This window comes from Rhinichthys klamathensis, unplaced genomic scaffold, assembly GCF_029890125.1.
Source record: "Rhinichthys klamathensis goyatoka isolate OS25496 unplaced genomic scaffold, OSU_Roscu_1.1 h1tg000396l_1, whole genome shotgun sequence".
NCBI lineage: Eukaryota > Metazoa > Chordata > Actinopteri > Cypriniformes > Leuciscidae > Rhinichthys > Rhinichthys klamathensis.
The window spans coordinates 399,367-414,641 of NW_026606898.1; the positions used below are offsets into that span (position 1 = coordinate 399,367).

Consider the following 15,275-nt stretch of genomic DNA (forward strand, 5'->3'; position numbering starts at 1 on the left):
TCGAAGCTTCACAATGCAGTTTCGGACTTTAGCTGCAGACTTTAGCTTCAACCCTAATAAGACAGGCCTGATCTAGCTAACCAAGTCCTTCAGGGTTATTTGAAAACTACAGGTATGTGTGTTGGAGTTATTCCATAGAGCTCCGTTATCAGCCCCACAGTGGAAAATGAAACCGTGGCACGGAATAGAACGGTTAAGCAATAAGAATGGTTTGGGCCAATGGTGGAAAAGTGGCTGCACTTTCAATTTTTACATAATGATAATAAAACAAGCAAAAACCCTGTAGATTGAAATTGAAGTAGGGACCCGAGCCATATTGTAGAGACTCTAGCTATCTATCTTTCTCTCAGGTTGGGATGGAGGTGGCGCCGCATCTGAAGGACAGTCTCAATAAGAATTTCTTTGACCTTCTGGCCTCATTCCGTCAAATTCATGGTGAAAGTGTTCAGAATCAGCTAGGGCTGCAACGGGTGGAGATTCCCATCTATCTGACCCTCTATTCTCCTGCCATTCACTGGATCCTGCAGTGTGTGGCATACAGAGCACCAGAGGTACATACACACTCCACTGAGGAAATCCCTGACTGATTGTTTAATTTTTATTAATCCTACGTTGCATTCAAAGTCAGATGTGGAATATTCCTACCTGATAACTCGTACTTCCACCCATAAAAGAGTTCCTTTAAATGCTTGGAAGATGATGTATAAGAAAACCTTATGACAGCGCTACCATTAGCTTTGCAGATATTGATTATCAACAAAAATGTCTTCTAGCAAATTGTGCAGTGCCCGCATTTGTTTTGCAGGTGTACAATAATAAACAAAGAAGACAACCTGTTTCTGCAAACATTTGCTAATGATTTTATCATCATGTAATGTAGAAACAATGTTTATGTGACACCATGTTCATTTGCCGCATCTCAGAACATTTAAAGTGGTATATTTATGAGAAAGTATTTTATGAGAAAGCAAAAATATGAATTTTAACTAGTGATGTACAGAAATGAATTTTTTACCAAAATCTAAATTAATTTAGCAAAGTATTAATTTAGCAGAAATAGTTAGTTTAAATAGTTTATTTAATAATCAATTCATTTATCATATTTTTTTTTAATAGTCAACACAAAAAAGTTTTGTATATAAACATTTCAATTGCATATAAGTCAGTTTTATATTAACTTTTTATTAATATAATTAGGTTTCTACTCTAATTTGATGTGAATGTATAAATATTTAAACAGTGGCTGCTGTTGACAATGAGAATGAGGGTTACATAATCTGAGAAAAAGATTTTTTTCCATTTGAATTTATTCATTCAAAAGTAGACATTTCAAGCTTTTTATAGATACAGTATATTCCTCATGTCTGTGAGGCAAGTAACTTATACGCTGCGTTTTGGTGAATTTTTATGACGTGCTCAAGTTCACTGAGACCGCAGAAAGAAGAAATGTTTGTTTTCATTATTTTACAAAAGCACAACGTTTTGTTTTTGTGAGTTTACAAAAATAAAAGTAGACCCTTTACAGTTTGCATTACTCTTATCTGTATAAACAAAATTGAAGGAGTATTTTAAGTTAAATGCACCTGAATGTCATGCAGTAAGCGCGCGCTCTTCACACAAGCACTTGAATAATTTCCTAATAATAGCGCCATTTATCTTTATAGAGCGAGCAATTTTAAACAATTTCTGCAACTAATAAAATCTTGGTCGACCAAGCCTCTTCTAGTCGACAAATGGTTAGTTGTGCCACCTCAGCAATGTAGATTGCGTTTGTCGATGTTGATCATCTGCATGTCGCTAGTCTCTGTAGTCTGTACTGTGAAGTCGCTTGTGGGCGTTCCTAGTGCTGTCGCTCTAATGCTATTGGTAGACTGCACGTCTGGCCATACCTTTAGGAAATGCAATCACAAGTGATATATAAAACTAAGATCTCATTCTAATTTGACTAGGAATAAGACATAAAAGAATTAAAAGTAGCATTCTGCTGTGAAATAAACTACAGCAGTGCTCAGTGCATTCAATTAACGATCGATCAATCAACAAATTAAACTCACTCATACTGTTCAAAATTACTAAAACGTCATTGCAATCAATTTTCTTGTCTATAATAATCAACATAATGCAGGGGAAACTGCAAAATGAACCGCAGCAGTGCTAAACTGTTCATTGCATCATATGATTAACAACACGAACTATCAATGTATGAATCAAACTCACAAGACTGCCGACAGTTTCTTTTCCACGCATTATTTTATTATATCCATGTATGTGTTTACAGTCAAATAATATAAAACAGTGAAATCGCTCCGGAACTCTGTCCTGTCTTGCCGAGATGGTCCTCACTGCAGAACACGAAATCCAGGGGGAGGAGTTGGATCCAGATCCAACTCCTCCCATCTTACATATACCTAAACCTACCCATCCCCGCCCCCTGATCCCTAACCCCACCCCTAATCCTACCCATCTCCACCCCCTGATCCCTAATCCCACCCCTAATCCTACCCATCTCCGCCCCCTGATCCCTAATCCCACCCCTAATCCTACCCATCTCCACCCCCTGATCCCTAACCCCACCCCTAATCCTACCCATCTCCACCCCCTGATCCCTAACCCCACCCCTAATCCTACCCATCTCCACCCCTTAGATCTAGATCCAACTCCGCCCCCTGGATCTCGTGTACTGCAATGAGGTGCTACTGGTCTTGCCTGCACTCGAGACGGTGACGTGAGCTTCAGTCTTCACTCCTATTGGTTGTCACTCGCGAAAGTAATTGCTCATTTGCACAAAGTTGAAATTTCTGAACATTTGTCGCATGACTCCCGTTGCTTGACACGCCTACATTCTGTCGCCAACGGTCACTGTCGCTCGTGTCGCTGGTAGTCGCCAGCTCCCCATTGAAAATGAATGGGATCATATCGCTTTGTCACTGCGTGTCCCTGGAGGTGTGAATGGGGCTTAAGACTTTTGCACAGTACTGTATATTGCCCCTCAATGCAAACATTAATTTATAACTCTGCTGTGAACATTCTAGTCAAAAAGTTTTGAAGTTGGTTAAAGTGTGTTGTTGGTTTTAGATCAAATAAACATCTTACAAATTTGTGAGACCCTTTCCAAGTGATTTTGATCACATGTGTTTGATCCGTTTGTCTTTTAAAGGTTCTGCTAACAGAGATGATGGACAGATGCAAGAAGTTGGGCAACAAGTAAGATCTCTTCACTGAGGAACATTTTACAACTTCATATCTATGACCAAGAATGATGAAAATTAAGCTTGAGACTCATTATGAATAATGTCTTGTTTAGTTGCATTGGACTTTGTGTGAATTTTGTTTTCTTCATCTTGCACTACTGCAGTATAGACCATAGAGCCAGACATTCTTGATTGATTAGTGATGTTTCCTTAGGCATGTCATTAATTACTGAATTGGTTGTGATATGTGCACAAATGATGCCTCAAATCTGTCTTGTTGAGGAGAGTGACTAACGTTTTTGCTTAGCAGACGGATGAAAAAAAAAAAAAATCATCGAGACCTGGTCTAGAGACCAGAATATCATAGATATTTGGTGGTGGGCTCTTTTGACCAACTAGCAGCCACCCAGAACAGCCTAGCATTGTGGTTATGAGTTTTACATGGGCAAGCATCTTTAGACAATGTAAAAATCTTGATTTTACAACTGCAGAATTGATGGTGTTTGAAATTGCAGTATTCATTTTTCCTACAGTGCTCTCCTGCTGAACTCTGTCATGTGGGCATTCCGGGCAGAATTTGTTGCAACAAGAGCAACAGACTTTATTGGCATGATCAAAGACTGTGATGAAGCTGGATTTCCCAAGGTGACACACACACACACGAATACCAAACTCCACACAGGTCCAAAACACTTTGGTGAATATCAGTGTCTATGTCATAGTTTATTCTCATGATCCTCTCTGTTCTTCAGCACTTGCTGTTTGCGTCTCTGGGTCGCAGTCTGTCCTGTGCTGACCCTCCAGAGAGCGAAAGACTCTCCATACTCAATGAAGCCTGGAAGGTCATCACTAAAGTGCGCGGCCCAAGGGTAAACAACTGTTAATCTGTGAATGTTTTGAAGCACACAGTATAAAAAAGGGAATCTGTAATAAAAATGAAATACAGATTTGAATAAAATGATGACTTGACTTAATCCATTCACTGTTTTTTGCTTGTATCATGTCTATAACTCAGGATTACATCAACTGTGCTGAGATCTGGGTGGAGTTCACCTGCCGCCACTTCACAGTGAGTTATCTGCTCTGTTTGCCTGAAACATCAGGTGTTGCAAATCATTATTTGAGCAGAATTTTTAAATATCTGCCTTTTTTTAACATGTCTTTTCAAATTTCTCCCTCATAGAAACGGGAGGTGAACACGGTTCTTGCTGACATTATCAAACACATGACTCCAGACAGAGCTTTCGAGGATGCATATCCACAGGTATGCAAAAAACATATACACATGATGTTATATGTTGTTGACGATGTCAGCAAGATTCATCGCCCTTCTTTTGTGTTCTCAGCTGCAGTCAGTGATAAACAAGATCCTTCCCTACTTCCATGACTTCTCTGTGCTCTTCTCTATGGTATAACCACAGCAATCATTTTTACATTTTTAATTTTATGGATCATGGTGGAAGAACAGAATGCTCTAGTTTACCCCTTAAATGGTATGTGAAATGGCAGAATAAGCTATATAAAGTTACCTGAAATTACATTTGAACAATTAACCTTTGAAAACAGTTTTTGGTGCTGTATGGCTAAATTAAAATTAAAATAAAAAATGTAAAAAAATTAATTTTGACAATGTTAAACTTAGTTTACAGAACTATGTTTCAGTTGAGACTTGAAAAGTCATTTTTTATGTTGTGTCATAATACGAATTGGACTAATTTGATTAATTTGTTGTGTTTCGCATTTCTTTGAATTGCAATTCAGTAAATTCTTCTTACTGTCATTCCAATTCATATCCAAATTTAACATCCTATTGGGCCAATTCAGGTCAAATTTCTTCAAATTTTGCTCAAAATAAACAATTTTACAGGAACTTTATAAGAAAATATCATGAGTAATATAAAATGAACTAATATGATCATAAAAATGATTTGTTTTTGCTGATGTATAGAGTTTTAATGATTGCAGGAGAAGTTTTTGCCCTTTCTGGACATGTTCCAGAAAGACAGTGTGAGGGTGGAGGTGTGTAAATCAATCATGGAGGTCTTCATCAAGTATGTTTTTCACTCACTATTCAGTATTAAAACTCTCACACTTCCTCTGTGTAGCCAAACAAGTGTTCAAATACTGGGAAGAGGATGGTTAGTGTTTATTCTAGCTCTAGTTACAAGGTTTCTCTCTTTTGTTTAGACACCAGCAGGAAGCAACGAGAGACCCCGTCATTCTCAATGCGCTGCTGCACATCTGTAAGACCATGCACGACTCTGTCAAGTGAGTGAGATATATATTAATGCGTCTCACTATTAATGCAGAATTAGAGAGTGTTACATTGACGTGTTTGCATGTGGTCTTTGTGTTGTAGTGCTCTAACTCTAGATGATGAGAAAAGATCTCTGGCTCTTCTGATCAACGGATTTATTCGTATGGTGAGTCCCTGTCCTACAATGCTTTATATCAGTTCTAAAAAAAAAAAGCTAGTTCTTCATTTTGAGCTGTCAAAAATATGAACTGGCATAATGTCATGTCAAGCCAAAATGTTTAAATCTGTTATTTTCTAGTAACCACATACATCATCTTGAACAATGAGATGATCTGGGTTATAAACATGCATCAAGAGCTGTGCCATTTCATCTCAGAATAGAAAAAATAAAAATATACAAAGATTATATTTTCATTCTTATTATTGTAATGCAAAAAAAAAAAAATTGTGATATATAATTAAATTGTTAAAGTGTAAGTTTAATGATTTTCAACGCACTTTGTATTGTTACACTGTTGATAGTATATGTAAATGAACAATGGGCTCTATGGCTTTCGTGAAAGCTAGATTGTACTTCCGCATTTTTGTATCGGCGTTCTCTTCAAATGTATGATTCTTCAGCCCGTTCTCATCCCAAGGCGTCATACATGTGACGCTTTGGACATTTCGTCGAACTCTTACGCACATGGCATCCTTTAGCGTCAATATGAGACGCAGAACCCAAGGCGTCATACAGGTGACGCTCGTCTAAATCCGACGCACATGGCATCGTTTAGCGTCAATATGAGACGCAGATCCCAAGGCGTCATAACCGTACCCTACCCCAGACCTAAACCTACCCATAACAGTGCGTGTTATATTGACGCTAAAGGATGCCATGTGCGTAAGATTCCGACGAAATGTCATATGGCGTCACCTATATGACGCCAAAGGATGAGAATGTGTTGGATTCTTTGCATCCTTTAGCCACTGCCCTCAACGCGCTGGAGTCTGCACAGGAAACCGAAAGAAACTCACTCCCGCTAAATGTTTACTCTTTGAAATCTTGCACCCGGTAACAATAGAGAACAACACCATTGTGACTGAAAGTTTACTAAGAAGTATTTCCTACTAAAGCAAGATGGTATTTGACTCTGATCAAGCCTATCCAATATGAGCAGACTGGAAGTGGCCTTGGATGGGGTGTTGAATTTTTTTCTACCTTCATTTGGCCAGTGCTAAAGTACCCCTTTAACTGATATGGTCAGAGTCGGCATCTACAATATGACCTATATAGTCTTACTAACTTTTTTTTGTATTTTGGTCCTTTTTTTCATTAGGTGTCTTTTGGGAGGGACTTTGAACAGCAGTTGAGTTTCTGTGTGGAAGCCCGAGCGACCTTCTGTAATCTAGAGCCCGTCATCATTCACCTGATACATGTGAGCACCCTTTGTCTTAAGCAAGTGTTATGTATTAAATAAGGGGTTCCCGACCTTTTCTGTCAGTCAAAACCCTTTAATGTCAGATATTTACTTGAAGCACCTCCTGAGATTTTAATTTCATATTTTAATAATTTAACAACACATCTGCATGTTCACACTTATCTGATATTGGTCACATGACATCCAGGTAAACAAATAAAATGTAGACTTTTTTTTTTTAAATGTATGTTTTTATTACGATTTAATTATTATCCTTGTGGTTTGCATTCTACATACCAGGGAATAAATTATTCTAATTAATGATAATAGTTATTATTCAGAATATTCAGAATACTAGAGCTGGTCTTATGGAATTCCTCTTTTGTCTGTTGCATTTCTTTGAATTGCAGTTCAGTAAATTCCTCTTATTGTCATTCCAATTTAAATTCGAATTTAACATCCTTTGGGACCAATTCAGTTCAAATCCTTCAAATTTTGTCCATAATAATTTTACAGGAACTTTAAACGAAAATGTAATCAGTAATATAAAAGAGTCCCAGGTGCTAACTGATTAGCATGCCTTATGATGCTTATGATACAGGGCTTATTAAAACATTATTTATTATTAATGTTATTAAATCTTTTACCATTTATTTTTAATGTCCTGTGTGTTTTATACTAGTAAACAAATTAAAAACTATTTGGAAAATGCTGTAAAGTCTAATCTGTTAGTGTAATGGAGTGCTGAGGAACTGTATGTTATGATGAAATGAATGTCTCTCTTACAGACGGTGAATCAGTTAGCCATGGAGACCAGACGTGTGATGAAAGGCAATCACTCGCGTAAAACGGCTGCTTTTGTCAGGGTTGGTTTATTATTTTACAAAATATTAATGTGTGAATCTCATGAGAATTAAAAAAAATATATATATATTTTTTAACAATTACAGTAATGACAACTGGAGTAAATGTGCTTAATTCTTTTTAAAATAACAATATAATGTAGGTTTAATTTCCTTATGTAAATTATTCTATTTTTTCCTCTTATTGGAGTGAAATGGGGACATATTTTTGACAGGTTTGGTAGATTCTACCTAATAATGTTGGACCCAAGTCGTCACCTTTAATTATAAAGCGCTTCATACAATACAGATTGTTTCAAAGCAGCTTTACAGTAATAAACAGTAGAAAATAATGATTAATGATGCAAACTTCATCAAATATAAGATTCAAAATCTGCTGTAAAGCCGCTCTACAGAAGACAATAGTGTTAATTCAGTTCAATAACTGTAAAGGTCATCAATTCTGAAATGAGTTCAATTCAGCTATCAGCAGCTTTACAGAAGACAATAGTGTCATTATTCAGATCAATTCGGTTCAATGTTCATTCAGTTCAGTTCAATAACTGTCGATGTTGCTAAATTGATCAATTATGACACGAAGTAGAATCAGCTATAAAGCAGCTCTGCAGAAAACAGTGGTGTCATCATCGTTCAAGTTTTGTTCTTGTCAGTGCAGTCAAATATTACTGTATTGCCTTTTAATATCCTATAAGTGACTGAGCTTTTGCTGCCTGTTGTGTGTTGTCTATTTCCAGGCGTGTGCTGCCTACAGTTTCATCACCATTCCATCTCTCACGAGCATCTTTAGTCGTCTCAACCTATACCTGCTCTCTGGACAGGTAGCGCTGGCCAACCAGTGTCTGTCCCAGGGTGAGTGCTGGAGCCTCCCATACACAACATATACCTTTTGTACATCCTTGTTCCTGCCTCTAATGGAGAGTGAGGATTTAAAATACCCTTCATTCACAACTTTGGAATCTTTAAGATTTTTGAAAGAACTGTCTTCTGCTCACCAAGGAAATACAGTAACAATGGTAATATTGTGTAATACTATTAGAATTTTAAATAACACTACTATTTTAGCATATTTTAAAATGCCATTTATTCTCTTAATAAAGCCCCTTTCACACCAAAGACGATAACGATAAAGATGCAGTTTTAAAAATTGATCTAAATGTAAATGAATGGCAGAATCCAAACCACAACTATAACGGTAACGGCACAGAGAAACGATACAATTGGAATCACATTCACAACAATTTCTTTTTTTCAGATGATGAATGATAAAAGACAGCCAATCAGAATCCATCCTGCTTTAAAGAGCTCGAGCATTTAAAGCGGCAGACGACAGAACTGCCGGAAAACTCAAAGAAAAAACTTCTCCATATTACTGTTTGTACTGTACGTTTTTTTATCAAATAAATGCAGCCTTGGTGAGCAAAAGAGACTTCTTTCAAAAACATTATAAAATCTTGAAGATTCCCAACTTTTGAATGGTACAAAAAAAGTGTACAAAACTGACCTCAGATCGGTTTCAGAGAGCAGCCTGATCGACCAAGATTGGGTGTGATATTATGGATTTGATGTGGACTGAGAAAAATTAATTTCTGTGTCCATTTCTCAGCGGACGCATTTCTAAAGGCAGCGGTCAGTATTTTGCCGGAAGTCCCGCGTACCATCAGCATTGAGGGAAAACAGCGATCATCAGAGCCCTTCTTTCTCGAATTCATTAACAACTTCCTCTCCACACTGCTCGTAGTGCCGGTAATATATGCGTAAACATTTGCAGGAATGTTCTAGGCATGTCTCTAGTCCATATCTGAGCGCCACTGTTCACTATGTCTCATAGGACCATCCGGAGCAGGGTGTGCTGTATCTGGTGCGAGGGCTCTTGAATATGGTGCAGGACTACACCTGGGAGGACAACAGTGATGCCAAGGTCCGCGTCTACATCAGCGCTTTGCCGTTGCTAGCAGCAATGAGCCAGGAAAACTATCTCTACACCATTCCTAAAGGTACCGCACTGAATCAATGCAGAAAGCTACTCTATTAAACATCATCTTAAAGTCTTTCTGACATCGAATTCGAAACGGAATCACTCGTGCTCTTGTTGCAGTGGATTCCAATGAAACCCTCTATGGAGGAGATCCCAAGTTCATCGCAGAGATCAACAAGTTGTGTGAGACTCTGATTGGTCAGGTTCTGGATCATTTAAAGACTCTGGGCCGAGATGAGGTGAGGATTATAGATAGTTACTTCTTGGAACTAACGCTAATCGGGAAAAATCAGTGCTGATAGTAGCCAAACATTTGTTTTGTGGGGTTGTTTTATTTATCCGTGATCTGGAGCTTGAGGTTCTATAGTCTTTGGTTTCACATTCACAGTATAAAAGCGCCCCTAGAGGTGAAATAACACCAATCACAGACTCCACATGCAGTTTGTTGTGAAACGGGACGATGCTTTGCACAGAGACGGACACTGAAGAAAACTGATAAAAATAGCTGTTTCCATCCAAAGTTGCGAATTTAAATTATTCGCAAAATTTGAATATTGCATGAAACATTTGCGAATAAAGCACCATTTCCGTCCCATGTGTTCAAGAGAACAAAATCGTCACTTCCTGGGAGGCTGACGGAAAATATCTGTAATAAAAATGGAAGTTAATGCAATTGGGGAAGCCACTGTGGCTCTTTGTTCGTACATCATAAATTGCTTGCGCGCAGATGAAACGCAGTAAACTGTCATGTTATCTTGCATTCGGTATTATTATTATTGCGGTATTTATCTGTCCATCAAGAATTGAAGTCAGCTCTTTTTCAAAAATGATGTTTAGACCTCATCATCCATACAAACACAGGGTGAATTAAGGGTGATTGGGACATAAGGTCGGATGGGACACTATAACTAATGAGTGAAAATAAAAACTTTTTTTCGCTGAGCCCTAGCTGTGAGACCGCATAATCAAATTCAGATGCCCTTATTGGTGTGACATCCTGTAGGTGGGCGGGGCAGGCATCAAACAGGAAGTGGACCCTGAAATGCATGAACTGAGGAAAATGACATAAGCTTTTGCTAGTTTTCATAATAAGGTCCTAAAATTGTCGTAGCTATTATATTGTACAAACTTTTGATGGAAACAAGAATATGATGCACTACTGATACAAAAATTGTGTTTCTATTTTCAGAATTGCGTTGTTTTTATTTTGTCCCGTCCACCCAAACACAATTTGTGTGGATGGGACAGCATGATTTTGGGTGATTGGGACAGTGCTTAAAGGCTTTGCTAATTAAGAAAATGATTAACCTTGCAATAGAGAACCATTGTTTATGCTCTGTATGCTCTAAATCAGTTTGTAAGAGTTTTTGGTCCTGATTTTTATGTTTTCAATGACTTTTGGCCTTTACCTCAATTACATGTGTCTTACTGTATTAATTGTGGATTGATTTATAAAACATTGAGAAATAAAGTTGAACACAAATAAACATGACTCTAAATAATTAACAGAAAAAGAAATATCGCATATAAAAATAAATCAAAGTATGAAGAACTAACTTGTGCAATACAGTAAATATGCTTACACAACCCTAAATGATTGAAAAGACATGCTGTCCCAATCATCCAAACGGTGTGTCCCAATCACCCAAATATTACCAAAAAAGGGGGTTTTGGCTTAGTTCACATAAAAGTGTATGTCACACATCCTTTCATTATAATATAAACTTTTTTCCTGTTCAAATGGATAGGTAACATCGGATAGGTGGATGTTTTTAATTTTTGGCAAGAAACCTTGCACAAGGCGGAAATTCAAAAACAGTCCCAATCACCCTTAATTCGCCCTACTTCTCGCCATTTTTCTGGTCACATGATCTGTTGAGGCAAAGTCAAGACTTTGTTTTATTCTGTAAATGTGTTTCCATCATAGTTCATGCGCATGTTTGGCTTATTGGATAAAAATAATTTGGTTACACTCTATTTCGATAGTCCACTTTAGACATTCTACTAACTATAAGTAACTTTGCAACTACATGTCAACTAACTGCCATTAGAGGATTAGTAGAGTCTGCTTAATATCTGCTAACACTTTATTTTGTTGCTCCCCCAACAGACATTCTACTGACTATAAGTAACTTGGCAACTACAAGTCAACTTATTCTCCTAACCCGAACCCTAACCTAACAGTCTACTCACAGTCTACTATTACTCTAATGCAGCGGTTCTCAAAGTGTGGGGCGCGCCCCACTGGTGGGGAATAGAGACGTGACAGGTGGGGCGCGCCAAACGGGAGGAAATGTTCCTTTTTATGCCTTTATATCTTTATCCAGACATCCCAAATGTCCCGGAAGTTCCGGAAGTCTCCCGCATTTTGATAGCGGCTCCTTGACGCCCGCAAATGAGATCCTATCTCCCGGAATCTGGAGCAAGACCGCGCACTAGAGTAGAGAGTGACTAGAGTAGAGAGTGACTAGAGTAGAGATATTAGAGTAGAGATATTAGAGTAGAGATATTAGAGTAGAGATATTAGAGTAGAGATATTAGAGTAGAGATATTAGAGTAGAGATATTAATTGTAGCGGAACAAACTTTTGCGCCCATAGATATGTAGCCTATGTTTCGCGCCGATGGGTAGCCAGGCGCGCTGGAAGCTGTTTCATGCGTAAGTGGGGACTGAGGGCTGGGTTGGAAAATAAGTGACGTCATTATGTTGTGGCTTACGACAAGACATTAAATTTCGCTGAACATTGAACATGTTTTGAGAGTGGCAGTATTAAGCCTGCAACCCTGCTTTGAGAAATTGTGCAATGCAAAACAGGCTCATTGCAGTCACTAATGCAGGGATAAATAGACCTGTCTTGCCAAATTGATTTCTCTTCTTTTCTTTTTTTAACAGATTGCAAAGTGGCACTTTTATTTCTTTTCTATTTTTGAGGCACTTTTATTTTCTCTATTTTTGAATTTCATGCAAGTTATGACACAGATGCACTTCATTTTCTTTATTTTTGAACTTGCTGTTATTTGATGTAGATAGTTAGTTTGTATTTAGATACAACTTGTTACTATACTGATACTACTTGTTACTTCAATAAATTGGAACATTTTAAGCTTGTTACGTATTTCATTAGCATTGTGTCGGGGCAGTGGGGCTTGAAAATTCCCCCTTGTTCAAAGTGGGGAATGACCGAAAAAGTTTGAGAACCACTGCTCTAATGAGAGTTAGTTGACATGTAGTTAAGTTACTTATAGTTAGTAGAATGTCTAATGTGGACTATCGAAATAGTGTAACCAATAATTATCCACCTTAATTGAGCGCATACATTTTTAGCAATTATGCAATATCCCAAAATGCACATAAAAATAGGTGGGTGGAAACAGCGAAATGCTAAAGTATGTGTACAGTACACATTATCATGATGGTACAATAAATCAAGGTCTGTGATGGTAACATCTCACCTTTCATCTTTATACGCCGATTTAAACAAACAAACCACCAAAGATTCACTTCTGATATGTGAAGATCCAGTGAGCTTTTATTTTTGGGGGTTGAGAGGAGATATTGCTATAAACATGAGCAATGTTTAGTAGATCTTTATTTTAAACTCAGAATATCACACAAACCTGCAATAATTAAATATGTTAAATTACACAAATATAATATTTAATCTTACTTTATTAACCATACTAATAAGCAAAATTGGGTTAACCTTTTTTAGGTTTAAAAAACTTATGCACTTATGTGTATTTACAGTATTTTTACCTAAGAAAGTACTGGGTTATATAAGGTAACTACAGGGGTTACATTAGCTTTAAGAGTAGGTTCAGGGTTAGTACCTAGTTATTACACAAATATTGTAATAACTGTAAGTACATAGTATGTACATGTGGAACATGACTGTAAAATAAAATGCTTCCCAAAAATGACTTCACATTTGTGTCATTAAACATTCTTCTCCTGTGTCCTATTCTTCTGCAAAGAATGGAGAGTTACTTTTTATGGATAGGATTGTTACATTACCAAGTAACACAATTATAAAAAAATTTAGGGAGTAACACAATGTTGTAATGAATTACTTTTAAAAGTAACTTTCCCCAACTCTGTAATATTATTAATGTGTATGATTTTGCATGGCTGCAGGTCTGATATCTTATATCTGTACTGATGTGTGTGTGTGTGTAAGGGAGTGCGCAGGCAGGGCGGTCTGGCCTTCTCTCTGTTCGGCTGTCTGTTGGCTCATGGTGATCTACGGAACAACAAACTCAATCAGCTGGCTGTCAACCTGTGGAACCTCAGTCACAAACACGGCTTCTGTGAGACACGCACATCGGTGAGCCGTATGCACACACACACACGCAAAGCCGTTGATGTTCAGCAGCAAATATAATGTGTTGACCTCTGTCTCTCGTCCTCTCCAGGTTCGGACTCTAGAGTATATCAAACATCAGGCACAGCTGGCTGACATGAGCCATCTCTCTGACATCACAGCACGTCTGTCTCTGCAGTCCCGAGCCTGACGCGTGACGAAACCCTGAAACCATTACTAAAACGAACCTGTAGTTCAATCTTCTACAGTATGTCTTATATCAAAAATCTAGTCATGTCCTATTCATATTTCTTATTGTCTATAATGTCAGTTTGCACTTGTTTTTGTACAGTTTGTGTGCACAACATAGGAATTATGTCATAAAATACTGAGTCTAAATCATAATGCCTTGTTGATTTTGTTCGAGAACAGACAGGTTTGAAGACTTCAGGTTCAAAACTTCTTTGTTTCTCTGGACGAGTTTCTGTCAGAACTGGTTTTCTGCAATAATCCAAATCATGTAAAACTCCAATTGGGTTCAAGGGTTACACCAACTTCTAGTTAGCCCACAAAAATACATCACTGCAGCACCCCATCTGCTCCCATCTGGCATTGCATCCCAGACAGCAACATAGTGTCGGCCCACATCTGGTACGCGTTAACGTTCACCGGGGCCGTTTATGTGGGCCAACATTATGTTGCTGTCTGGGATTGGTGTATTAACTAATGGCAAGATTTTATAAAGTCTCCATTACCTATAACAGGTGTTTGGTTTTTTTGTTGGAATAATAAGTAGCTACTGGATTGGTTGACATTGTTTACACAACCCAGTTGACATTCAAAAAGGTTAATGGCATTTTTGCATCCTTTGCACAATTACAGAGTAAATATAATATACCGGGTAGTAGTTTCTTTAGATACTTGCAAATTAGAAACTATGTAAGAAAATACTTGCAAAATTTTGAGATCTTCTCAGGCTCTTGTCTTGATCGATGCCTCCGACCCATGTCAAGCTTAAAAAAATCGATATCTTATATTTATGACACTTTGCAGTCTATCAGTCCAGTGATCTCCACTTCAATAAAAACAAAATGGGAGGAAGAAATGGGCATTGTGATCCCAGACCCTCTATGGGAAAAGAGTTTGGAACATACTCATCGATGTTCCAATAATGCTAGGCACTAACTCACTTTAAGATTCTACATCGTCTTCACTTTTCTAAAGAGAGATTACACAAAATTTACCCTGAGATATCCCCTCTATGCGACAGATGCCTTGTTGCAGAAGAC

The 15,275-nt window shown here is 37.7% G+C and overlaps 1 protein-coding gene across 1 annotated transcript in view; it reads left to right on the forward strand.

Moving 5' to 3' along the window:
• vps35l (VPS35 endosomal protein sorting factor like) overlaps positions 1-14,391 on the forward strand; it is a 35,557-nt gene extending 21,166 nt beyond the window's left edge. The window contains exons 13-30 of the mRNA XM_056234497.1: positions 351-551; positions 3,158-3,204; positions 3,725-3,836; positions 3,944-4,060; positions 4,207-4,260; positions 4,375-4,455; positions 4,538-4,600; positions 5,157-5,242; positions 5,379-5,459; positions 5,551-5,614; positions 6,768-6,866; positions 7,637-7,714; positions 8,446-8,560; positions 9,315-9,454; positions 9,540-9,705; positions 9,807-9,925; positions 13,864-14,010; positions 14,099-14,391. Coding sequence (XP_056090472.1) covers positions 351-551; positions 3,158-3,204; positions 3,725-3,836; positions 3,944-4,060; positions 4,207-4,260; positions 4,375-4,455; positions 4,538-4,600; positions 5,157-5,242; positions 5,379-5,459; positions 5,551-5,614; positions 6,768-6,866; positions 7,637-7,714; positions 8,446-8,560; positions 9,315-9,454; positions 9,540-9,705; positions 9,807-9,925; positions 13,864-14,010; positions 14,099-14,197 — 1,869 coding nt within the window. The 3' untranslated portion in view covers positions 14,198-14,391. The remainder of the gene's footprint in view (positions 1-350; positions 552-3,157; positions 3,205-3,724; positions 3,837-3,943; positions 4,061-4,206; positions 4,261-4,374; positions 4,456-4,537; positions 4,601-5,156; positions 5,243-5,378; positions 5,460-5,550; positions 5,615-6,767; positions 6,867-7,636; positions 7,715-8,445; positions 8,561-9,314; positions 9,455-9,539; positions 9,706-9,806; positions 9,926-13,863; positions 14,011-14,098) is intronic.
• The last annotated feature ends 884 nt before the right edge of the window (positions 14,392-15,275 follow it).